Source organism: Poecilia latipinna, unplaced genomic scaffold (genome assembly GCF_001443285.1).
Source record: "Poecilia latipinna isolate Pla-1442-1.1 unplaced genomic scaffold, P_latipinna-1.0 Scaffold90, whole genome shotgun sequence".
Taxonomy (NCBI): Eukaryota; Metazoa; Chordata; class Actinopteri; order Cyprinodontiformes; family Poeciliidae; genus Poecilia; species Poecilia latipinna.
Window position 1 is genome coordinate 20,558 of NW_015112706.1, and position 27,454 is coordinate 48,011.

General features: G+C 38.3%; 1 protein-coding gene across 1 annotated transcript; it reads left to right on the plus strand.

The window, feature by feature from the left end:
* Positions 1 to 26,852, plus strand: lnx2b (ligand of numb-protein X 2b). The gene is made up of 10 exons (XM_015023607.1): positions 1 to 310; positions 8,135 to 8,676; positions 10,389 to 10,582; positions 14,508 to 14,707; positions 18,116 to 18,529; positions 19,330 to 19,476; positions 21,294 to 21,468; positions 23,789 to 24,032; positions 25,119 to 25,277; positions 25,730 to 26,852. The coding sequence occupies exons 2-10, from the start codon at positions 8,258 to 8,260 to the stop codon at positions 25,863 to 25,865; spliced, it is 2,088 nt and encodes a 695-aa protein (XP_014879093.1). The 5' UTR covers positions 1 to 310; positions 8,135 to 8,257; the 3' UTR covers positions 25,866 to 26,852.
* The last annotated feature ends 602 nt before the right edge of the window (positions 26,853 to 27,454 follow it).

Here is a 27,454-nt window from a genome sequence, read left to right on the forward strand (position 1 = left end):
CTCTGCTGCAGCTCTGTGTCGCACCTGGACGGACTTCCTCCTGAGCTCGAGGTATATTTACTCGAAACTGGGAAAGTTGCCCAGACGTCGGCTGCAGGTTGAGCTCCGCCTGGGACGGGCGGGCTGTCAGGTCGCTCAGCAGCAGATAAAAATGAGACTGGACAAAAACCTTCAAGATTGTTGAGCTGAGGAAACATTTACCTCGTTTTTACTTTATTTTTTTTTAATTATTCCACTTCACCGGGAGCTGTTTCGTGGCAGCTAGCGAGCGACACGTTAGCTACTTCCGGAAAACAACCTTCACACACAGGTAAGACGAGTTTCGGCGTCGGACCGATATAAACTGCTTTTATTGCTTTAAGCAGAAATTTATAGACTACTTTCTGACTGGAAACCGGGATGTGGCTGAAATTAGCGTGTGTTTGTGCTGTAAAACGAGTCCTTTCGGTGATAGAGAAGTGAGTTTCTGAGCTCAAGGTGTGTAGCAGTTAGCGCAAGCCGAGCTGAAGGTGAAGCCGTTGCTTTAGCTGCCCAGTTAGACCAGTAAGGTCCCGTTTTTATTGCCTCCTCTGTCACTGGGATCTGTCAGAGTGGTGAGGAGATTAGGAGCACATGGTTGACAGTGAGTTGTTTATGGGATCGGTGACAATCCCGACAGGATGGAAAGTGCTTGTTATTGTTGCCGAGAATAATAAGAAACATCAAGATTATGTGAATTATTGGTTCCTTTTTCTTTTAACAGTTTCCACTGACTCACAATGGTTTTCATTTGTAATCTGAAGCTGGATTTCCAATTACTTATTGAATGAAAGCGCTTTTTCACAGCTTTCAGGGCAGGGGTGCTCAAACTGCGGCTCGGGGGCCATCTGTGGCCTTCGGATTAATTTTGTGTGGTCCACAACTGAAGTTTAAGAATGGTATAAATGTGTCTCTAATACATATGGAGCAGATGAATGCTTTGTGTTAGATTTACAAGCAATGATTGAAGAGTTTGTGCGTTAATTTATATCTTTTAATTGTGGTATGTGTGTAGTATTTGTACCTAGCTGTCTGTCTTGAATGTAAAATGCTAGGGACAACAGGAAATGTTCTTTCGTTAACCATGATTTTTAGTAAGTAAGGCTAGAGAAATCCAGTGATGATTTATTTGTTTCTTTTTTGCATTCACTTATTAATTTTAGCTAAATACAAGGGTTTCCTATGAAAAGTTTGTTTTTTGAAATGGCTTTATCAACTTATGATGACCCTTTCAACCTTTACTATAAACTCCTCAAGTTTAATGTAATCAAACTTTAGGAGTTTGATTACTGATCTTAATTTAATTGTACACTCTGAATGTGTTGTTTATTGGGTGCCTTTTTATAGAAAATTGCCTAGAAGTGAGATAATACTTACCTTGTTTTTAACAGACACAAATGGACAGCGTTCTTTTTTTTTAATTTGTTGCAAACATCAGAATAAAGTGTTTTTTAGTTTTAAATGAAACATGAAGAAAGAGACTTTAGGATTATCCTAGTCATTGGTTTTACTTGTTCCCTGCATATGCAAAACAAACAGCTGATTGAATGCAAAGCAGAAGAATTTGCCTATTGTTCCTGCAGCCTGGTGGAAAAAATTGAGTTGCATTATGATTATAATGGGACTTGTACATGTACTTTAAATTGAGGAATTATGTGAACAGATGTCAAATAAACAAGGGGGAGATTTTCACTACAGAGTAGAACAAGAAAAATAAAGTAGAAAGAAGCTATGTGGGAAAATGTTTAGAGAAACAAGTTTCACCAACACACCTCAGAGTAATCTGTCAAACTTCAGGCATGTATGGTGCGGCTTAGAATCGCTCCTTAAAACTCTTTATTGTGGAGAAATATGGCGCTTTTGTTCATTACGTCAATTAAATTACATTTTGAAAGATGCAAGCATCTGAAATGTCTGAAGTTTCCTATTGTGATACTCCCAGACGCTGATGATTCACAGGTACCAACAGCTGTGTTTGTGTTTAATTAAATTTCATGTTGCTGCTGGGAATTCCAGACGTTGGCGCAACATACAGTGACACGTAGATCTCTAAAAACTGCAGTCGAACTCTGCCTCACCTGCGTTCGCAGAGGGTGCGGCAGCTGCAGCACATGTGATAGACTCGCATCGGCCATCGAAGCTGGGCATTCGACCCGCTTTGAAGAAACGCCGCCGCCGGTAATCCTGAAAGCAGCTGGAGGACGCTGAAGGGCCGCAGACGTTTCCCCTGGAAGCTAATGCTCTCACATGATTACAAGGCTGTTCTGCTGGATGAAGTGTTGCCTTTGTTGAACTTTAAGAACAACATGCGACAGTCAGGAAGCATGAATATGTTGGGCTGAATCTGTAACAATAAGCAATAAATCAATTAATCGTATGATAAAAAACTCAATCATTTACTTGATTTATTGCTTTTCTCTTTGCTCTCTATCAAAAACTGGAGGACAAAAATCTGGTGCTTTGGTCTCAACTAACCCTTTTTTTGAAGGACAGTTTTGTTTACACAGACTTAATAATTCACTTTATTTATGTTTTTGTTTATTTCGGATATTTAAAACGCAGTCCCATTTAAATGTTCATTAAATTTTATTTTTGAGAATGCGTTCTAACGTTATTGTAGTGACCATGAAAATGATCTCAAAATAACAATATTATCGTTTATCGTGGTCATTTCTGAGACGATTTATTGTCCAGCAACATATGTATTTGTTATTTTGACAGGAGTATTTGTATGATCTAAGTTTGGACATATTTTAAGTTTTTAAAAGCAATCGTATGTTGTGACATGAGGGTTTTTCATTGTAACAGCAGAGATGAATAATATTTTAACACGACTTTCTGTTTTTGATGAGAGCCGCCAATCGGAACCAGTGTTATAACAGTTTTAAGTTTTTCTCTATCGTTTAGTTTTATTTCATTTTGACTTTTTGTTTAATTCAATTTTTTTGTTTTTATTAGTGTTTTTATTGGTGAAGTCTTGCCTAGTTTTAATTTTTTTGTGGTTTGGTTTAGGTGCTCCGATTCCATTCCAGTTCTCTGGCCCATTATTGATCTTTTAAAACCCGACCTGCTGATTCCGATTTGGGTCGATACCGGTTCAAGACAGACGGTGAATCGGTCGGTCGTTTACATAGCGACTCCGTTTTGGAGCTTTAATTTGCAGATTGACCCTCCTGACACTCTGAGTGTCCATGTGTGACACGGCTGGTAATTCTATGTTATTATGGTGAAACTACAGCTGATAATTGCCTGTAATGGCTGCAAACTCAGCTAATAAAGGACTAAATGATGGCTTCACTGTTTCCAGTTAAAGATAAAAAAAATCTCTAGAAGTTTGGTGTTTTAATCAACATAAAATAAATGTCTGTGTCTTGCAATGTACCTTCGCATTTTATTTCCCCTTTAAGTCAATTTGTTCTCTAATTGAGGGTTAAAAACTTTAGTATGCTTTCCTATTAAACTTAAAATCAATTGAAATTAAGATACAGGAAGTTCTAAAACAAAGGGCAAATTAATAATGCGTGAATTAATAATTAATGTTTAAAAACAGTGCATCTTATCCGGTTTGGTGTTTTTATTAAATTCATGCTTTACAGAAATGTCTCGAGTCTCAGGAGGTTCAGTCCTAATAGATTTAAAAACTCTTTGCAACTAGGCCTGTCATAACAAATTTTGCTGAGCAATTAATTGTCTAAAAAATTATTGCGATAAACGATAGTTACAAGACCTTTTGACACTGATTTAATGGAAATGACTAATAATGCATGTGATTTCCTGCCATAGATGGATACACTTTATTTTCAAAACAACACATAACACTGGAACTGATAAACTAAATAAACAAAACAACCAAAAACAAAAATAAAATGTATTCTCAGTCTTCATTAACAAAAAACGTACTTAAATAAAATGTAAACGATATAAAGCCAGATTGGAAATAATACTGCATTCAACCAGAAGAGTGCAGATTATGAAGTCTGTATACTATGTTGCCCTACAATAATCACTAGATTTAAATGGAGAAGATGGGCACATCCGACTACCTGATGCAATAGTTCACACTACACGATTTTTTTGCCCCCATTTTCCCCTTATGACAATCTTAGATCGTTGGCTGATCCAAGATTCTCGCTGGTGATTTCGTAACCGATCATCCTGCAGTGTATGGTGAGTTACGGTGGATCATCGTGGCCGCTCCGATCTAAATCAGGGTTTTTCCCCAACTGGGAGCTTAACGCTGAATGTGACAGGTAGCCAATCAGAAAGCGTGGATTCTCCTCCTGTTTTATGAGTGGAAATTAGAGAGGGGAATCCCAAACAGCTGACACGGTGCAACCCAAAGTCCAGCGGACATCGGAGATGATATGTGGAAACAACATTAATATTTATTTAACATTTTGTGCAAAGAATATAGAAATGACAAGGAGAGGAGTTGGAGCCAAATGGCTACCGCAGTTGATAAACCCGGTAAGTTTTCAGCTGTTCTTCGTTAACGTGACATAAATAGGTTATAATGATTTTCATTCAGTCGGGACTTTACGCTGATTCTAGCCACATGCATCACAGGTAGATTCTAGTAAAGCATTGATTAATGCCTGATATTAAAATTAGTTAACTGGACTTGTAGCCATTATTTTGCGCTACAAGTCCAAAATAATGGCTGTGTGGCTGGACACCACACAGCACGATTGAACCATTATACCTAGGATTTCTGTCGGCTAATGTGTCTCTCAGGTTTTGAAATTATAGGCCGACAGTCGTGCGCTGGACATTACACTATGGAAATGAGGAAGGGAGGGTCAGTGGAGAGCACCAGAGTTGAGCCTTTTTTCAGTCGGTGTCAACAGAAAGAAAAAAAGGCAGGAAGAGACGATGAAGCCGATAATTAAAATGAGGTCGATAGGTTTAATTTATCGTGCGTTTAATTGATTTATCGTTTATCGCGACAGGCCTATTTGCAACAAGATATTGTCTTAAATGTGCTGGTTTTTGAGCCATATCTAAAAATATATCAATGTATTAAAAGAAATGAAGAAACTTATATTTCCCAGTGAAAGTAAGATCTAAAGTGTAGGTTGATCAGAAGACCTCACTGCGTTTTTAACTTGATTTTTTTAAAATTTTAGGTAATATTTTCTCTAAATTTTAGATGTGAACCATTTTTGTGAATCTAAACTGAACCTCTTGAAACACTTTAGTGAAGTTGCCCCCCTGCATCTCCTTCAAATAAAAGAAAATCAGTGCCAAAAATGTGCAGCAACAATTATTGTTTGTGCCGCTATGATACAGGTTGGACCTTTGGGCTCTGGAAACATTTTTATTAACGTCTTCAAAATAAATTCAGCGGAGTTGATGGAAATAATTTTGTTTTGGCCTTTCATGACATCTGGAAAATTTTTTATTAATATCTTTAAAACGTCAGCGTTTTTGACATTTTTGGCAGCACAGATGATTGTGAGGCGGTGGCAACGTCACGAAACCACTAATCCTGCTTTGTGGTACAATTCTTTGGTCCTTGAAATCCTTGACTGCATTTTTTAGATATTTGTCTGCTTCATTACACCAGATTAAAACTGTTTGGTGATTAATGTGCTGCTAGTGAAACTGGAGGTTTTTCAAGCATCAGATTCAAGTATTTTGGAGCAGGTGGCCAGGATTGAGAAACTCTACCTTAAAATGTAAGTATATTTTACCTTTTTTTGCTGTTTTTAACCAGCTTCAAAGCAGAAGCTGGTTTGCATCTCATTTTTATTTCTTGTGCAAGGTGAAATTGGTTTAATAGAGTCTAGTTTTGATACCATGTGACCCGTTACAGGTGTAAATGTTCCCTGAGGCTAGGAAAGACAAAGAAAGGGAGCTGACTTGTGTGTGCATATTGGGAGGGGGGTCGGGGGGGACTTGCACACACAAATTTCTTACTTGGCTTTTGTGTTTTCCATCAATCATTTATCTGACAGTCCTTTTACCTGTGGCGGTACGACGTCAGCGCTCTGAGCTCACCCTGATACATGAACACACCTGAATAATGGCACCGATGACAGAAGCTGAACATTTTCCTCTTTCCTATCATGCTTCTGAGTTACACCAGCCCACCCCTCCCGTCGTACCCTTTGTATTCCTCGTACCGGTGCAGTCGGAGCTCATGCACATCCAGAGCGCTGCTGCACACACACAGCCATATTCTGATGGTCTGGGAGGCTGAGCTCTGGTTTCATTCAGGCTTCAGGCGACAGTTAGAGTCTCGAGTTTGCGTGCAGTGGCAGAAGATATCATCTCCTGCGAGTCGCTCCAGTAACACAGAAAAGAGCGCACCCTTTTTTTTTTTTGGTTTGGAGTCTGAAATCTGGACTAGGATCACAAAGATATGGAGTTTAAAGGTAGTGGCAAAAAATTTTTTTTTAGCCCTTTTCACACATGCAGCATGAAAGCAACACTTTCCTCCTCTTTATTCCTGTCAAAATCTTTTCTTAAGGTGGATGAGTGTAGTAGCATGACGCTTTCTAATTGTAGCTAGCATTTTATAAATGAGCTTTTCATATTAAATGGATGCTCTTCAACTCTTTGAGAAAGTTCACTTTAATGCTTCTCTTTTTTTAATCCACATCTGGACTTAAGTGTTAAACATGGTGTGTTTTCTGGTTCAAAAAGTTTTTGGTCTTAATCACCAAAATGTTCCATCATACCATTCCTGTGGTTTAATGTTTGGTCTTTTGAATGGCATTATGTTTTTTCATATACAATGTAGCACACAGTAAGGCAGTGGTCCCCCAAAGTCAAAATCCCTTCTCTCCCCAAAAATCTGAATCATTCCACTAAATCAGAAATGTAGCTGATAGTTTTTAAAGCATTTGCAGTTTCAACGGTCACATTTTATCAGATGTTTATGTCATTGAAGTGGAACTTGCATCATCATTCTGCACCAGAAGAAGCCAAACGCAGTAAATCCAGCTGAAAACAATCCCGTGCTTCTGGTCCAACTTTGCATCCAAACACATTTCTCTTTTCAGTCAATGTAAAAGGCTGTTGCTGTTAGTTGTGCTTTCTTTTTATTAGCTTCCTTCATGTTTTGATGATGTTGTGACAATACTGTCAGCTAGATAAACTTTAAAACCAACCAATGGTACTTCTGAATCGAGCATAAAGACCTGCTGTGTGCGGAGCTGGAGAATAAATTTCCTTCAGTCTGAAATATTCAAAACTGGCAGCATTCCTAAAAGAAACCAAGGTTGAAAGTTCAAGTTTGCCTTACTGTGTTTAGCCTTCCTGTTACAAGTCTGTCCTCAGGCCTGAATGGTCTACAGAGATTATTTAATCTCCGTTTCCTTTGACTTCATTTTCAATATTTCACTTGTATTCAAATGGCTAACTTTGAGTCTTCACTCAGCAGCAACATTCACACTGAAGAGTGGATTTGTCAGTGCAGTATAGTTGCACTTGGCTAAACAGAAGTGGAAATATCAGATTTTTCTATTCCTGAAGAGGGTAATTATGCTGAAAATCATCTGGTTTCAGTGAGCAGCTTTGTTTTGTTTTTAATTGCTTTATCTCTATTTATTAATAAATATTATAACTGAAAAAGGGAAAGTAAACAGAAAACAAATGTTTCTTTTCTATTTTAGGTTTTAAAAAAATTAATACATTGCAGAAATAACATGATGCAGTGAGATTTTTACTTGGTGTTATGATTTCTTCAAGGTTTCAGTTTTTCTTTTTGTGGAGGAATTAAAAAGGAGATTAGAAGTTGCATAAAATCACGGTGACTGCCGGTGTAATGGATGGATCATTAGTGAAGGCGGATTGCATTTCTGGCCCATCTAATTTAAACGTTTTACACTACTGAGGTACCATGTGGTTCTCCCATAAGCGCAGGCTGGACTTCAGTCCATTTCTTTTCTGCCTCATTTCACAGAGTTTAGCGATTTCCGTGAGAAGCGGCGTGACTTTTAGCTGACTTCTAGTGAAATTCCCTCTGTCCCTCAGGAAACATGCAGAGAGGAAGCAGCTGCAGCTCGCTGCCATATTGCTGCTGCTTTCTGGATTTGTGATTTCCTGTGCCGGTGGCCAGTGCGAGTTGAAGTGCCGCCATGGACCTCACTCCGTTTTGCTCTCTCCACAGAAAGTCAGGATGAAGACCAGGAGATAACACTGTGACTGTGGATCTATTCAGCTTCAAAAATGAAGACATAAACATCTGAAACCCATCATCGCGAGCCGACAGTGGACTGAACTTCCTGAAACGATGGCAGCAACAGAAACCAAAACCGCCACCGTCTCCGTTGCCAGCAGCGGGTCTGCGGGTCTCTCCTGGGCTCGCGTTTGTAAAGAATGCGGCCAGCAGCACGAGACTCAGGACACTCACCTGTACGAGTATGAGAACGAGGTGGACGATGAGTTGGTTTGTCACATTTGCCTGCAGCCGCTCCTCAGACCCATGGACACTCCGTGTGGACACACTTACTGCTTCCACTGTCTCAGCAACTTCCTGAAGGAGCAGGACTTTTGCCCCGTGGATCGGCAGCGTCTGCAGCTGCACCAGTGCCGACCCTCCAGCCTGCTGGTGAGGAACCTGCTGGACAAACTGGTGGTGACCTGTCCCCACTACACAGAGTGCCAGCAGAAGATGCAGCGCTGCGAGCTGCAGCCTCACCTGCACAACAGGTAGGATTCTGGCTGAGATGCAGACAATTCATCAAATATTTACGAGGGGTGCACCGATTTATCAGCCTGTTTCCTTAATTTTGGGAGATCAGTGATCGGCTGATACTTAATGTGACGCAGATTTCATCAACCTCAGCAAAGGAATAAAAATCAGCCGCTTTCTTCTTCTGCTCTGCTGTGAGAGGTTTGACGGATGGACCAGCCCACCGGGTCGTGTCTGCACGTTTTCCGTTAACAACAGTCACCCCACTGTTGCCAAATCAGCTTTCTTGCTAGATTTAGCGACATTTCAGACAAAAAAAACAACAAAAAAAAACAAAAAACATTATTGGTCAAAATCGGAACCAGCAGGTCAGGCTTTTTAAAGATCGGTAATCTGCAGTCGGTGCACCGCTAATATTTAGTCAATTTGAAGAAATATTTAAGATGATGTTATAGTTTGGGAAACCCGTTTGCTATACGCTATTTAGAAATAGTGTTCACTTTTTTCCATTTTATTTAATAAGCTACAAATTACAGCTGCACATTGCAGTCAGAAACCTGATATCACAGATTATCCATTTGCTCTCTGTATTTATGTCAGCAGGTTAATTGGCAAGCCAGGTGGTCTCTGTTGCTGATAAATGTCCTGCACTTGATGCATAGGTTTAGTAGCTGAGATGCTAATGTTGCTAAAGGAAAATGTGCTTTAATCTATATTATGGCTGCAGCTAACAATCATCGATTATTCTCGTGATTAATGGAGCAAACAGATTTAAAAAATGGCACAATTCTGCTGATTTTTCATTTAAGCTCTTAAACCTTTTTACATAGTATTAGAAATGCATAAAACATGCAAATAAATAAATCAGTCCCTTTTTTAAATAAGAACATCATTTTTGTTACAGCCTTCCTTTAGTGAAAGCTCAATTTGTAGCAAAGGACTCATCTGCAGCTAAAAATACTTTAAACATGAAAAGCTGTGGCCTTTCTGCTCGACTTGACATCAGTACAGTACAGGACTGATCTATTGATAATTTTGTATTTACTGGTTAATAATTGGATTGCAAAAGATGTTTAATAGGATTTCTCTTTTACTAGTCGTACCAAGACATTTTTCCACTTGACATTTTGCATAAGTGGAAAATGTTTCACTGCCAGATTATTTCACTTATAACTCACTTTTTAAAAGTAAAACAAGGTCCTATGTTTTGCTGAAAGTTACTTGTAAGTTAGTTTTGTCTCGTTTCAGGTGTAATGAGATATTTGCCCTAAAAACTAGGCTGAAAATATGCAGTAATATTTTGTTTTTGCATTGCAGTTGCTACAGATAAAGCTCAAACGCTCTGCTTTTTAATCAGCGCCCCAGACAGGGTGCAGGTTGGTCTGTTTTGCCCAGTGTGGTGCTTATCGCCCTTGTCACACATTACTCAGTTATTTATGAAAGGCAGGCTGCCCTCCTGCTGCCTTTGTGCAAATAACAGGGATACGAAGTTCAGGAGTGAGGGACGAGCAGTAGGCGCAGATCTCTGAGTAAATTAAGCAAAACCACGTTGGAAACCTCTGCTCTGCTTTTCTTGGCACACCTTGTTGTCCAAACCTGTGTAAGCATCCATTTCTACAGCTCCATGTATTATGACCCAATTAGCGCTGTCTCCTTCTGTTTATTTATAGCCTCATATTCCTGTTTCTAAGAATAAAACCTCTTATGTGGTGTCTTTGTGTTTTCCCAGATGTCCTGTTTTTAAGAGGCTACGGGAGGAAGCGGAGAAGAGGAAGCGGCCCTCCTGGAACGAAATAAAAGGACGCAAGGGTGACGGCGAGTCGTCTGGAGACGCGAAACATTCAGCAACTCTGTCCCGAAACCACACGCGGAATCAGTCAGAGCCGGGCTTAATTAATCCTGCTTTCGAGGAAGTCGACGACGGTAGGGAGTCATTTTATCACTTGCTCCTGTTTTCTGTCACAACATGTTTAACATGACCATGTCCTCCTCTGACTGTGTTTACTTAACTGCGTCTTTGCAACACTGGCAGCTAATTGTGCTTTCAGAGGCTTTTAGAACTAAAATAAACTTTTTTAGGCTTTACATCATGTTATAATGTTATTTTCTCATTAAAACACACCTGGAGTGTTGCCTTCATTCTTTCTGTTAGAAATCCTTTCATCTCCATGGCAACGCTTGGTTGGACCTAGCTCCGCCTTTTGAGGCACAGCTCCGCCCCACTCAGCTCCTTCAAACTAGCCAGCAGCAATTAGCAAAGACCTGGTGGAACTGCACATAAACTAAGACCATTATACGAGCTACTTTGATATAAGTTTATTTATTTTTTGGGCATTTTATAACTTTTCCATACACAAGTCAAAAAATAAAGAAAAAATGAAAGACCAAACTAGTACAGAAATAGATAAACAATATTTAAATACCTGTCAACAAACAAAAAGTGGGCCAAAAAAAGTGTGGCTTATTATACCTTCATTTTATTACACAGAAGGCATAATCAAAATCAAAGCCACAACATATTTAATGTGTATTTTTCATATCTAAGTTAGTAGATAAACTCTTAAAACAATCAAGCCCTGTTGTATTTGTTTAGCAAATTATTTTTATACATAATTTTCTTCCTTTAAAAGGAGAAAACACAGTTTTAACTCCTCAACAATTATTTTACACTTGAATCCCTCTAACTGAAGTACAATTGTTTTTATTCTCAGTAAAAGAAAAAAGTTGTTTTAATAGAGGAGCCATGTTTTTATGACTTCCTGAAGGCGGAGTTTCAGAAAAAGCAGGAGCTTCTTAAAGAGACAGAGGCCCAATTTCAAGGCGTTAAATTACAAAATAACATTTATTTTCATATTTGATGTATATGTACATAGTTACTTGATTGTTCTGTAAAATGGCCCATTGTGGCTGAAAACGCTTGAAACTTCTTGTTTAAAAGTGGATTAACTGCTGCAGTCGTCGTGAGGAGGACAGAGCCGCTACGGTTTTCAGTTTTAAATGATTCTCTTGATCGCAGGTGAATCATCAGCCTAGCTGCAGGAACATGTACACAGATGCTTTAACCACACAGTTTCATCATCGGAAAAACTCTGAAAGCAACAGCAGACCTTCATCACGGATAAACATCTGCCAACACACCTGAGCTGATTAATGTCCCTCAGATTTCTGTTCGCTCTCAGCCGTGAAAACCCAGAAAAGAAAAAGACCTACACAAAGACGCCAAATCAGCTCGCTGACAACAGCTTTGAGGGTTAAATTTGCGTTTATTTAATTCAGTGACCCAGTTTTCAATCCTGCGCTGAGCTTGAGAAAGCTTCTGGAGTTTACACACAAAGCGACAGCGCTCCATTAGGTCCGGCGTCGTACGGGAAAAACGTTGAGGTGGAAAATGTCTCTGCCAACATCACTGGATAATCATTGCTTTGCTTCTAAAGGTTAACGCAGTTCTTCCAGGTAAAGATTGCCAGCTTTGAATTTAGAAAAGAAATACAGATATTTAAACAAACTGTTTTAAAATAAGCAAAAATAAATATTAATTTCAATATTATTTCGCAAAATATTGGAATATAATTTAAGTATTGTTTTTTTCCTGTTTTAGGTTTTAAGTTGGTTAGGATGACGCAAAATTATTTCCGTTTCCTAAATGCAAGCAGTTTTTAAATAACTCTTCAATTTCTGAACTTTCTATTACTTTCTGTAATATGTGTCGAGTTTTAAAACGGCTAAAATCACAAAATTTCTGCGATTTAAAATCATTTTAATTAAATACCAGAGCAAATGCTGGAGTTACTGGTGTTTTCTCCAGCTATATGAAGCAGAAAGTAAATCAGCGCTGCCCCTCCCACACCTGTTGCCGTGCACTGCTGGTCAGGAGGCTGACGGAAAGCTTCAGAAAACTACCCCATAGAAAACCTCCTGGTTATTCTACCAAATATTGATTTCTGAACTCTTCCTGAGTTAAAACATTAGTGTTGACATTCATAATTGAATATGAACTTATTTTCTTTGCATTATTTGAGGACTGAAAGCGCTGAATCCTTTTTCTCTGTTTTGATCATTTTTTATTTTCTGCAAATAAATACAAAATTTTACTTGGAGTTTCAGAGACGTGTTGTCATAGAATAAAAGAACAATGTTAATTTTACTCAAACATGTACCTGTAAAAAGTAAAATCAGAGAAACTGATCATTTAAAGTGGTCTCTAAATTTTTTCCAGAGCTGTAATAAGTTTTTCTCATGGTTATAGAAAATGCTTTAGTTTGAAGCTATGGCAAGCTGTTTTAAATAAAATCTACGTCTTTGGCTTAAACTTCTTTAAATAAACTGACTTCATGTTGGTTTTAATCAAATTAGAATCTCATACTGGACCATATCTGTAATTGTTATATTTTTAATGTTTTCTAAACATTTCAGGCCATTTGCTATAAACATGCAGCTTTGCATTATGAGGTCAGGTGATTGTTTAAGAAGGAAAAGTTAATTTTTAACTGCATTATGCAACCATTTTGGGTTGAAGTCAAACGGAGGTAAATTGGGCTTTTAATGAATTTAGTGCTGGAACCAAAGGTCGGCACACTCCTGTTAAACATTACATAACCGTCAGCTGCTACCTCACCTGCTGTCCTATTACCATAATTCACTTTGAGGTGTTGGCTGTCTCCCTTAAAGTAAAATTAAAAGTTGACCTTTGATCGTCGAGGTTCATTTATTTTCCCACGTAAAACTCAGTCCGACTTCTGATGGAAAATACCAAGAATTTCTTAATAATTGAACCCAAAATATAATTTCCTCTGCCGTTCTCAACCTTGGTTATTAGTTTCTCTTTGAAATTAGATCTTGTCAGGCTGTAATTTACCGTTTATATGAACGTTATCTCCTCCTCATCATCATCATCATTTTAAGATGAGGTTGGCAGCGCTGTTGTCTGGACTCCCTCTGCCTTCGTTGCCCAGGTGCTCCACAAACATGCTGGAAATCATCTGCACCAAAACACCCGTCCTGATCCTATCCGACCAAAGAATGTTCACAGACTTTACCTGCTTCTGGAAGCAGGACGTTTTATTTTGAAAGCCATCCATGCACTGTAAAAACACACAATCCTACCAAGTATTTTTGGTTTAGCTTCTAGTGCAAATATCTTGATACAATTAAAATAAGACAAAACTAATTACAAGTAAATGTTGAGCGAGCCATAGGAGCATGTTTTGTGTTAATAATTCCTTGACAAAAATTTACTAATTCCATTGGCAGATTATTTAACTTGTAACAAGGGAAGAAATTCTTGTTAAAAGTGAAATAATCTGCCAGTGAACTAGTAGATTTTCATAAATATTAAGAAATTAACCTAAAATAAGCTCCTATTTGTTGCTGAACATTTACTTGTAATTAGTTTAGTCTTATTTCAAGTGTTTTAAGATATTTGCACTAGAAAGTAAACCAAAAATACTTGGTAGGATTTTGTGTTTTTTGCAGTGTGTAAATGTATTTCTGTTCATAAATGTTAAATAAAACCTATAACTTTAAGAAGTGAGGATTTTAAACATCACACATAGTGATTAATACAAAATATGTATAAAGTTTTGCAGTGGTCTTAATTTTATCTGAATGTAATAATAATTTTTAAATGGCTGGACTCAGTAAATATATTGTAAAAAATTAATTAAATAAGCAAACGTTACCCTTGAAATGAGTTTCTAAGATACTGAGGCATCACCTTGGGTAATAAAATCACAAATGCAGTGAAAAATGTTTGGAAACTATGTTGTTGTTTGTGCATCGGCCATTTGTTTATGATTTCTGCTTTAGAGATGATGACCCCAGCTCTGTTTCTTGCTCTGTGGTTCTGCAGACAACACGCCGCTGCGGTCCAGTCTGGTGGCCGAGGCCAACGTGGTGGAGCTGTTCAGAGACGAACCCGAGGAGGAGCTGGGCCTGCGCATCGTGGGAGGAAAAGACACTCCCCTGGGAAACATCGTGATCCAGGAGATTATCCGGGACTCCATAGCCTCTCGCGATGGCAGGCTGGCTCCAGGGGACCACATCCTGGAGGTGGGCCAGGCGTTTCACATGATGTCATCATGTCTGTTTACAGTTCAGTTAGACGGGTCAGACTGCAGCTGGAGTCCAGAACCTTCAGATGGGTTCCTGGTCCAACACCTTTAGTTTGATTCTTGGGATCCAGTTTGAGGTATTTTTTGAAAAATTTACTCAGGTAAGAGTAGAGATACTTCATAATAAAGTTACTCAAGTAAAAAGTACGGTGCAGTAAAAATACTACTAAAGTACTTCTTTAAAAAAAAAAAAATCCCAAAAAAGTTGCTAAACTAAATGTAATGGAGTAAATGTAACTAATTACCACCCAACTCTGATTAAATCTGAATACTTATCGTTTTGGTGATTTTTGGCCATTTTTATCAGCTGCACTAATGGCTGACAAAGTTATTGTAGAAAATATGAAGTTCTTCATTTGAAGTAGAATTTTACCAAACACGTAACTTATTGAAAAACGTGTTTCTAAACTTGTAAACATCTCCAGATAAAATTAATTCAATTTATTAATTTATTTCGTACAGGTGAAATGTCAGAGAAAAAAATAGCAAAAAAATATACTTCATAGCTAAACAAAAACAAAACTTTCATATCAATTTGAAAAAGACAAAGTTTATTAAATCCTAACCCCAAATATGTCCCACATCACACATATTTACACATCTAGTGAAAATGATGAAATATAAAGAAATCTAAAATAACTGTAAATGTTTTAAGGGCTCAAACTGAACATTTCATTATGTTTAAGCCATTTATTTAAATAATTATTATTCCGGACTTCCTTAGCAGGAAGGAACATTAGTAGATTATCATCTCGTCCTCGTTTGGTGACGGGTTTCTTCCTGCCTGATGTGGTTTTTCAGCGTTTCAGTGGAAATGTTTCCGATCTGGGGCGGAGGAGGATCAGGAGCGTTTCCTTTACATCCACGGTTTCAGGTTGGCTTCAGGCAAAGCCAGAGAACGAAGGTGGAGCCAAACCACAGCTGGAGCAAACCGACAGAGACACAAACATGACAAATCATTGTTTCTTCAGACCTGGCACAATAACCAATAAATTAATTCATTTTATGATGAATGGAAACTCAGGCTCAATAATTTCCATTTGCATCATTTATTGTTTTTTGTCTCTCTATCAAAAACTGGATGATTAAAGTCTTCAGTCTCAACTAGCCCCCTTTTTTATGCCAATTTTGTTTAGAGACTTCATAATTCACTTTGTGCTGTTTTTGTTTATTTGTTTTGGATATTTAAAACACATTTCCAGTTAGCCTTTCAGAAGTATTTAAAGTTTATTGATCTTTGAGAAGCCTCTACCATTATAACACAACAATATTATCATAATAATTTCTTTTTTATCGTCCAGTAAAATTTGTTTTTGTGACGGGCCTAGCACTCACTTCAGAAAAAAAACCTGATCTGGACTTCTCGGAGTATGAAAGTTTACAAAACTTTTCTAAAATCTTAAGTTTTCAAGGCTGTCTAAACAACTTTTATCCATTTATAGGCCAGTCATGGTCCATTCACTCCTCACAATAGAACCATCATGAGAAGAATAAACGTCTGATTCATTTAACACCAATAAAGAAAATACATGGAAAGGCTCCACAGTTTGGTGGATAGCCTGCAGAAAAAGTGCACTAAAAGTGAAAGTAAGAAAGCGGGTAATGTCCAGAGAAAAGCGTAAAATGAAGAGATGCCGGGTTTTGATCTCTCTGTAGCAGCAGGAAGGTCGGTGTTGCTACATGTTCGGAAACGCTGTAATCCTTTGAGCTTTCTTTGCTTACATGATCCGTGTGTTTAGCAGGGAAAAGACTGATGTAACATGACTGCATTTAAGGAGAAAAGGGGGATTAATAGATGATCTCCAAGATAAAGGATTCCTCATTTTGGATCGTGATTAATTCCTAAATAAATATCCCAATGTGTCTGACTGCTGGAAACGCAGGCGGGATTCCCGCCTACGTGTGGGAAACACTGCATAGCGTGACACCGCTCATCCCAGCCTTGTTTTCAATGAACAACTTCAAACTGTACTCTCAGGATAATGCAAACACTGTTTTCTTTTTAAGTGAGGCAATGGGGGACAGCAGATATTCGAGATTAACGAGTTTTATCGCCATGGTAACGGGGCGTGTTTACACCAGACACAAACGCGTCACTTCAGAGCGAGCGGCCTCACCTGCCTGGTGCAAACTGCTGTAACAAGAAAGTAGTGCGTTGTTTATTTTTCTCTACTGGACAGGTTTGTTTTTATAACAAGACGTAAAGTTTTTGTTTAATTTTTAATTTGTTGTTTCTCTAGATTTATATAAAGGAAAATAATTTGAAGTTTTAACCAGAAATGTTAATTATTCCTGATTTCTGCGTTTATTTACATACAGTAGAGGTGAAGTTTGTGTGTATCACATTTCAGCAACAACAGAGTTCAGTTATTTACATGACGCTGTAACCGAATATGAAATGTCAACAAACTCTACATTTTGTCAGAATCACCAAGAACAATTATAAAATATATTAATCAAACTCTGTCCTAAACAAATGGGGGTTTGTCCTTCATTTAAATAAACTGCATTTCTGCATCTTTGCAGTTTTCTGGAAGTTTGTGATTCATAAAAATTATATATTTCCAATTAACTCAAGCCATGACATCATTTCCTGGGGTTTCTCAGATAGTTAAAGGCAACATGTAAACTTCTGAATTTGAAGAAATTTACAACCATTTCTCTAAAAAATACTTAGATTTTTCCAGCTTTTAGCTAACAGAAATGCATTTTATCCTCCTAACAAACCAACAATATTATAATTTATTGCAACAATAACTATAAAAATTGGTTATTGTGACATCGAGGTTCAATGTTAAATCTGAAAATTAAAACACAAAACCGTGGAAGGAAGAGTTTTTCAGGATGTGAAACAATGGCTGCTGCTGTTGAGTGAAGATTTAATCACAAATCTCCTGAAGCTCAATTCACTTTTTATCCAGACATTGACTCACGATACCAAATCTATCTGGGTGATAAATTATCCCAGAAATTACCGTGATAAACGATAATATTGTTGTTTTGAGAGCATTTTCAAGTAATGTAAGAAAATATTCTCAAAGATCAATAAACCATAAATTCTAATGAACATTTAACATTTTAAATATCCAAAATAAACAAAACAGGAACAACAAAGAAAATGAATTATGACATCTCTGTAAAAGTTGAAAACTTTTGTTTAGTTTTTGTTAAAAAGAGAAAAACGATAAATTGTGCAAATGGAAATGATTGCGTTTGTTTTAATTGATCATGTGATTGATTGATGTATTGGTTGTTGTGACAGGCCTGCCTCTGCCTACATGTTTTATAGGGTTAGTGGGATCACAGTTTTCGGTCGTGTCGTTTCATCCTGGTGTCCCATTTCCAGGTGAATGACGTCAACTTGGCTTCGGTTCCCCACACTCGGGCCATTACGGTTCTGCAGTGCTCCCCGCTCCTCCGGCTCACCGTCATGCAGGAGAAAGGCTTCAAAATAAGAGACCAGCGCTCAGATCATCACCCCGCCCCCCAGTCCCCTCATGGTTCCCTCGGCAACAGTCCATCCGACATGAACAACCCCGGGAAGGTCCTGCACGTCATGCTAACGAAGACGCACCGCACCGAGCCGCTCGGCATCAAACTCATCCGGAAGTCCGACGAGAGCGGCGTTTTCATTCTGGACCTTCTGTCTGGCGGTTTGGCAGCCAAAGACGGAAAACTGAGGAACAACGACAAAGTTCTGGCCATAAACGGACACGACCTGATGCACGGCACGCCGGAGAGCGCCGCCATGATCATACAGGTTGGAAATCAGCTGCTGTTTTCTGACTCGGCTGCATGTTTGGACCTGCAGCCTCTGTGTAGCGGCTGGAGGTTTTATGGGTTTGGACTGTAATTAACTGAGCTGCTCAGGAACTGAGATGGAAACCAGCTGAAGTCTGACGCAGCTTTTATTTACGTTTACTTGAAAGTTGCCCTTAAACTAACAAACTTAAACCTTCCTCCGTTCTCTCCTTCCTGCCTTCCTTCCTTCCTGCGTTCGTTCCTTCTTGCCTTCCTTCCTCCCTCCCTCCCTTTCTCAGCTCTTTGTTGCTTTGTGTTCGTTCTTCCTTCCTTCCCCCTCTTAGTCCTGTCCTTGTGCCCTTCCTTCCTTTTCTTTATATTTTTCCTTCCTTACTTCCATCCTTCACATCCTCTTTCCTTCCTTTTTTGCATCCTTCCTCCCTCTGCTTTAACCCTCCATTGCTGCCTTTCTTCATTCCTTACCTTTCTTCCATCCTTCCTTCTTTTCTTCCTTTTTTGCATCCCTCCTTTTTCTCCTTCCTTTTTGGCATCCTTTCTGTTTTCCTTTGTTTACATCCTTCTTTCCTCCCCTCATTTCTTTTGTCCTACCCTCCTTCTTATTGTCATGTCTCGTCTTTCTTCCTTGCATTGTATATTTAGGTGTCTGATATTGCCACTACTACATACAGAGATTTCTGCTGAGGTCTGATCAACACTAGGAATATTTATAACAATATGTTTACCAGCTGCTTACTGATGTGTCAGGCTATTGGTTTGCATCAAAACAAATGTTTTTCTTTTGTCCTCTGTGATTTTTAGAACAGTGAAAAGTGTGTGAACTTTGCTGTGCTGCGGCCGGCGGAGAGCCCAGAGGAAGCAGGCAGCAGCAGAGAGGGACAACACGGCAGAGGAGTGAGAAGGGCCCCGGAGCCGCAGTACTTCAGGCGGCAGACCACCTACCTGAAGGTTCGACAAAACAACATTCATGGTTTTTACTCCTTTTCTTTGGCTGTGAAAACACAGCAGAACCAGGTTCTGGTGTCACAAATGACAAGACAAGAGCATTTTTACCAAAAAATATGTTGGGTTTAACTGTTGGGTAGTAACTGAGTGGTTTCTGTATGTACATTAAGCATTTAAATTGTAAACAGAAAAAAACAGTACTGGTTGGATAATTGTGAAGGAAAAAAAGAAGGAAGACGAACTCAGACAAGTGTGATGGGATTCCTTTGCTTAGGCTGATAAAATGGCCAGAAACTTATTTGGTTTGCAGCGAAACGTTCGCTGAGGTTCACATACCGAGGAAACCAGCAGAGGGAAAATCTGAACACCTTCAAATTATCTTTCAGCTGGAAAATAAAAGGGATGTGCTAAAGTATTTATCATTACTCAGGTAAATGTAACTAGTTATTACCCAGCTCTCTGGATTTCCTACCCACAGAATGAAAATCAAACATGTTCTAACCAAAATTCACCAGACACAGACCTGTAGTTTTTAAGTTTTATACGTTTTTTTTTTTTTATTGAAAGAAACTCATTTGGAAACATTTTCTTTTTTTTTATTTCTTATATGAACTACTGTTGTCTTCATCCTTAAAATAGCAAAGTCTTTACATAACTTTATATTTTGGTTTGTCTGATTTATGAAATTTTTAAATGTTAAATGATTAATTTGATCAGTTATTCTGTACTTTATGTTTACTAAATACTTTTTTACTCTTCCTTCAGTAATTTTTTTAGACGTTACTTTGACTTGAGTCAAAATATGTTGAAGTATCGCTACTCTTGAGTATAATTTTTGGGTACTCTTACACATCTCTGGATTTAAGATTAATCAATAATTTCAATAAAATGCTTCCAACTGGATCCCAAGAATCAAGCTACAAGCGTTGGACCAAGAACTCATCAGAAAGTTCTATATTGAAAGAAACTGATTTGGAAACATTTTCTTTTGTCTGATTTTGTTATATTTTTTGATTTACTTGAGTTATTGTAGTTTTGGTCGTTAAAATACAACATTTCCACTTCACTTTATATCTTGGTCCATCTGATTGTGTAATTTCTAAATGCTAAATGATTAATTTGATCACTTACTCAGTACTTTTACTCTTGAGTAATTTCTTGGCTTCTTTGACTTCTATATATGTGGTGCTGCTCTTACTTGAGTGCAGTTTTTGGGGACTCTGCCTCCTCTGTTGGACGGTAAAGGGAAAAGCGATGATCCCCCTCCAGTCGGGGGTGAGAAGTTTTCACCTGCGTTGGAGATGAAAGCTCCGGGCCTCCCTCTGTCCTGATCAAAAGAGTCGGGGTGCTGTTCTCTGCCGCCGTGGGGCCGCTGCCTTCTTCTGGTTGTTGTTGTTTTTTGGGTTGTTTCTCTGGGAGGTGAGAGGATCAAAGCTGGTAACAGTTAGCTTTCGCCTGCGGAGTCGAATCTTTTCGTCTTGCTTGGGGGGGATGGGTTCCCTGCTGTGGAGAGGAAGAACCCCTCCTCCCCCGAGCTTCCCTTCTGACAGTTTACAGACTCCGTGGAGCAGCGAGAAGGCTGCTTGAAGTTGCCATTTTCCACACATCTTTTCCACTACGAGAGCCGAGTGTTGATCCTCACACTTCTACCCTTTTACCTCTCAGCTCCGTCTCAAATGTTTCACATTTGTTTCTGCAAGCGGTCCTCTAAACGGGATCCGCTGCGTCAAAACATCCTGCTAAATGATTGTGATTTTTGAATTTGTGTGACTTGAATCCTGAATATTTTTGTGTTTTCTTGGTTTGTAATTGTGTTATAGGATCCACCGGGCGGTTTCACTTGTCAGGAGAAGACGGTGAGCCTGAAGAAGGAACCTCGAACGTCTTTGGGCATCACCATAGCCGGGGGGAGGGACTGCCGCAGCAAGCTGCCTGTTTACATCACGAGCGTTCAGCCAGTTGGCTGCCTGCACAGAGACGGCACCATCAAAAGAGGTACAAGACCGCATCTTGTCCCGGGATTCTTACGGTTTCACGTAATGACACTTAAAAAAAAAGCCAGAAAACTGATTAAATTTTTTTTTTATATGGAAATGCACAGGAACAGTTTGCTTTGAGGTACCGAGTGGGTGCTTTTAAATACTCAGATGGAAATAAGTTGACATAAAATTCCTGTTAAAGGGGATCTATTAATCAAAAATGACTTTTTACATGTTTTATTTGCTTCCATGCGAGTCTCAAATACTTCTAAAAACAGCTAAATAGCTTAAGAAAATGTCCAAATAGCCGTTTTTGTGTCTGGAAAATGAGCCGATTGTAAACCCTCCCGATAGTTGAGTCACATTCAATGGGCACTGCGCCGTTACTTAGCAACGCCAGCGGAATTCTGCCTGTCACCTAGCAACCCCAGAGGAGCTCTGGAAAAGATTAGTTTGTTCTTTTTTTTTTTTTTGTTGACTTGCCATCCAGAAACCACTTGCTACATTCTTGCTGGTTGTGCAGGAGGCTCCACTTTTGCTTTTCAAAGATGTACGGTTGTATAATTGCACATCTGCTTGCAGCCATTTTCATGTGAGAATAAATATTGAGTTGGGTGGCGTGGCCAGCAGCAGCTTATATGAATTTAAAGTCACAGAAAATCTCATCCTCTCAGAATAACTTTATGCAAAAAATTTAATTCATATGTTTTTTATAGACCACAAAACTGTCCTAACCTGTTCAGGGTTAGGATAGTTTTCCACAGTTGTATTTATGAGTACTGAAGAAGTTCCACTCTACTTGTAATTATTGTTTGCACATTACACAGCATCATCTGAATCATGACTCATTCCCTCATAATGTCACCTCACAACATTTTTCTCTGACTGGAGCCCTGCTGTTTTGTTTTAACTCTGAGGTCATCATTTCTCACTTTACCAGAGGAAAAACGACCAGAAACTCTTGTTTGAGCTTTGATTCTGATTACATCAAACACGATAAATTTTTCCAGAAGTTACTGCGATAAACAACAACATTGTTGTTTGGAAACCATTTTCAAGCAATCTAATGATGCATGTATAGCCTCGAAAAGATCAGTAACTTTTAATTTCTAATCGGCAGCTAAATCTGGAACTAGAAGACATTTTAAACATCTAAAATAAAAAAAACTATGGAGGGTTTGGAGTGACAAAAGTAAATGCATAAATATAAAAGCTCCATCTGATTTCTGTTAGAAGACTTTGTAGTTTCCTCTGATTCTTGGCTTTAACGGCGACGGCCTCTCACTTCGGTTTCCTTCTGATGAGTGAAGTGTTAGCGGTGTTTCGCTAGCAGCTTTCCTGGCCAGTTGTTTGGCCATCAAAACACCAGTTTAGAGACTGGATGCTGGCTCTGGACTGGTCCTTGAACTGCTTTTGTGTAAAATTGACAATAGGTTGTATAGGAAAAGGGCTATTCCGTCTTTTCATCCTGCCTCCATTCAGAAGGAGACACAATGTGTGGCTCAAGAGCCGTAAACAGAGAGGATGTGAGCGAAGAGGAGCCGATTCATCAAGCCAATCGGCTCAAACTTTGGGAAAATTAACATTTATTTTGATCTAATAAACTTTAACTTCACCAGGGAATGGTTTGTATTAGGGCTGAAACTAATGATTATTTTAGTAATTGATTAAGATGATTAATTGGATAAGAAAAATTTTACATTTTGCAGATTTTTCATTTAATCCCCTTTTTATACAATGTTAGAAACGCATTAAAAGATGCAAATAAACAAATTGCATTCTTAATAAGAAAATAAACATTTTATTGCCAAAAATGTATTAAAACTATTCCACTTGATTGGGTAAATCATATTTGCAAAGATTTTTATATAAATTTATATACATTTTGTCAGTTTTGGCTTAATTACTGCTCTGAATGTTTTTCCAGCTAATGGCCCTTGAGTCTGTGTGCTCCAGTTAACGATTAATCAATTACTGCACATTCAGCAGTGAGTACATCAGGTTGATTGACAGCACTAAGCCCCTCCTCCTGACTCTGATTGGTTGTTTTTGGTTGCATTTCTTCAAACTTCAACAGTAGCTCAGGAATGAGGGAGAGGAGATTGGTAATTTCACAGATTATCTGTCTCACAAGATGGTGGCAGTTTCAACAAATATGTAGAAAAAAATGTTTTTTTATTAAACTTACACACTGCCGCTTTAATGTTTCCTGAAGATGTTTGGGAGCGGATTACAGGATTGGATTCAGACGAACAATCACTTTGTATAATTTAGAGAAAATCTGTTGCGGTTTGTATTAATGAGCTTCCTGCTCATTAAATGTTAAACTTCCTCAGGCGACGTTCTGCTGAGCATCAACGGCGTCGATCTGACGCAGCTGACCTACAACGAGGCCGTGTCCGTCCTGAAGGCCCAGACGGCTCAGGCCCAGGTGGTGCTGCGCGTCATCCAGACGCTGTCCGACAGCGCCGAGGAGGACGCGGAGACCGGCAGCAGAGACGACTTTGACCACATGGACGACCAGCGAGACGAGATCCGGATCTGGACGCCGCTGTGGACGCACTGGCTGGGGCTACCGAGGTAAACCACTAAACCCAGGAAGTCTGCAAAAACACAGAATATTACCAAGTTCTTCTGGTCCAGTTTCTAATTATATACTACTAGATTGAAATTAGAGAAAACTTGTAACCTGGTAAAAAGTCTTGTTGCAGTGAAATAATCTGACTGGAACTTGAACTTTTCATCAATATTAAGGAAATTATTGACTTAAGACAGTCTCCTATATCTTGCTGAAAGTTACTTGTAAGTTAGTTTTCTATAATTTCAATTTAGTAATATATTTTTTCATCAATATTAATTAATGATTTACTTAATACAGGTTTAATTTTGTCTTATTTCAAGTGTACTAAGATATTTGCAGTAAAAATGAGACCAAAAATATTTGGTAAGATTTTGTATTTTTTGCAGTTTTCTCTACCCTCCTATTAAATAAATTAACCATAAACATTTGTATCGTTTAAATAACAAATGATGCAAATAATGAGGGGGGGGAAAACAAGGAGGTGTCATATTCTCTTAAATTAACATTTTGTGATGGCACTAAAGGCCTGAGTTTGTTTTTGAGAGATGAGGTTTAATCTAGATGGACCATTTATAGCAAAAGAGCAAAACAGGACAAAAACTTTAAATCTTTAAATGACAGACTGTTTAATTTTGTGAAAAGTTGCATTAAAAGTGTTATTACAGGTGTTAGTCTTAAGCACACCCTTTCAAATAAAGTTACCATTTTTTTCTGTCAGGCAAAAGTTTGAAATCTTTCAGGTTCTGCGACTTGAGGCAGAATGTCAATTCGCTAACGCTAGTTAGCGCTTCAGCCTATTGCTAAGTAGCTGCCAATAAGCATCCGTCGTGGATAACTTAAAATTTCATCCCCAGTTAGCTGAACCTGTAAATTTCTGTAAAGATACACGTCTTAAATTTCATTCATAATGGTCTTAAAAAGCCTTAAATTTGAGTTTGTGAAACCTGCAGAAATCCAGAGCCACAGTGGAGGAGCTGCAGAGTTGCAGTGTTGATCACAATGGATGCTCTCCCGTTTGTTCAATCTTTTTTTTTTTTTTTTCATTGTATGAAAACATGCGCTCTAACTCTGACTTTGTCCCTCAGTCACATGCACTGGTGCAGGGACATTGTCCTGCAGAAGACCAACAGCGAGAGCTGGGGCTTCAGCATCGTCGGGGGTTACGAGGAGAGCCACGGCCAGCAGCCATTTTTCATTAAAACTATCGTGCCTGGGACGCCTGCTCACTTTGACGGCCGTCTAAAGTAAGTAAAACTGCTCTACTCGAGTAATTTTATACATTTTATTATGAAGTATTTTTACTCTAGAGTAATATCTGTATTTTCTACCCGCTGAATGAAAATCAAACATGTTTTAACCAAAATGTCATCAGTTTCTTTATTTTAAAGAAACTGATTTGGAAAAATTATCTTTTGGGTGATTTTATTTTTTACTTGTATGAATTATTGTCATTTTTGTCCTAAAAATACTAAAATTTCCATGTAACTTTGTTTGGTCTGTTTGGTGATGTAATTTTTAAATATTAAAGTTGAGTAATTTCTTTGATGGCTTCTTTTTACTTTTACTTGAGTATAATTTTTGTGTTCTCTCGCCTCCTCTGGTATGGAGACTTTTGCTCTAAAAACCAAAATTACTCTGTAAAATTGGACTTTGCCCATCCGTATCTCCAGACTTAACGGCGGCTGTTTCTGTCCAGGTGCGGCGATGAGATCGTGGCGGTGAACGGCGCTACGACGGTGGGGATGAACAACTCCTCGCTCATCCCGATGCTCAAGCTGCAGAAGAACAAAGTCACGCTGACTGTTGTGTCCTGGCCTGGAAGTTTAGTGTAATTAAAACAAACTTTGTCTCTTTTTGTGTTCACGTGAGCATTCACAAGTATCCCTGTTCAGCTGCATTCCTACTGAATCTGATTCTTTTTGTTCAGAACGTTGTACATAATCCCAGTCCTGTAGAAACTGGTTCTAACACTAAGATGTACAAATCATAAAGATTTAGTCAAAACTAACTAGAAGGATTCAGTTTTGATGACTGATTCTAGCATCCATTGCTAGTATAAACGCTAATGTAGGATCCTGACTGTAGACAGATGCCAAACGAATGAAAATTAAAGCTCTTTTTGAACATGATGCAAAATATTTCTTTATAATCTGAATAAAATCAGAGTGTTAAAGAAGGTGGGTTGGGTATTTTGCAGTATGAATGTTCATTTTTATTAAAGGAAGCAGGTAAAGTTACAGACGTGTTGACGGTGTAATAGTAAAATATGACTCATGTACAGATGATTATACTAAATTTGTATTAGAAAACAAATTTATTCATTGTTTAGGCTCTTATTTTTTTAATTTAATCACATTCAGGAACAACAAATAAGCTTGCAGTTCTGTTGAGTTATTTTTCCTAATGAAAGTGTTGCTAATCCAACGTTTATTTTTTAATTTTCTTTTGTCAACATCCGAGCTCTTATTTTTAGCACTGTATTTATTTCTATAAATAGTTAATCTTGACAGACTTAAAGGAAGTGGGTGCCTTGGAGGTATTAGAGGACAAACAACTGCCTTAAACTGTCTCTGTACCAAAACGTGTTAATAAATGCTGTTTGTAGATTTAACGTGGCCTTGCCTGCATCCTGACGGAGGCAGCTGTCGAACAACAAAGTGGCTTTTTGAGATACAAGCCAAGTAACCTGTAAATAATAATCCCCACTCTGTTCAGTTTTGTCCAATAAAATCATATCAAATCATGTTTTCTTTGGTTTCATTTTGTAGTTTAATATGTTGAAGTCGAAGAAATGTTTCAAAGTAATAAAAAATGAGAACGTATGGGTGTGTTTCTTTGTATCGCTCAGATGGGAAGTGTAATATGTATGGAAGCCCTTTTGGGTCAATTCTTGATTCAATTACAGCTTCTTTTGGTTTACATCTCTACCCGTTCAATAGACTGAAATTTCTGATTTAAAATTTGTCGGTTCTTTTAAAAGAAACAAAAAGGTTAACACTTTCATCTTTGTCCTGTTCATTAGTTCTTAATCTGGCACAAATTAAAATAAAATCTAAATTTCTGATTAACATGAGAGAATGTGTAAAACTTCCTGGTGTATTGATACTTTTGGAGAGCTGTGCATCTTGAACTGTTCAGTATCTGAACTGCCCAGCCTGCCCCCTAGTGGTAAAAATATGTACATTAAATAAATATGAGATGTTTGCATAATTTCACACACAGCCTGATCTGGACTGGGAAAGATTCAGGTAATTCAGAAGATTCTTATATTTGAGTCTTCATATGTAGAGGGGTTTTAACATGTTTGGATTAATTCTGATTTTCAAATGCAGCTTTTTTCTTTCTTTTTTTTTAGCATTAAAACATCTTTAAACAAGAAAAACTATTTGCTTCTGTACACTGATGTACAATCCATTTGCAG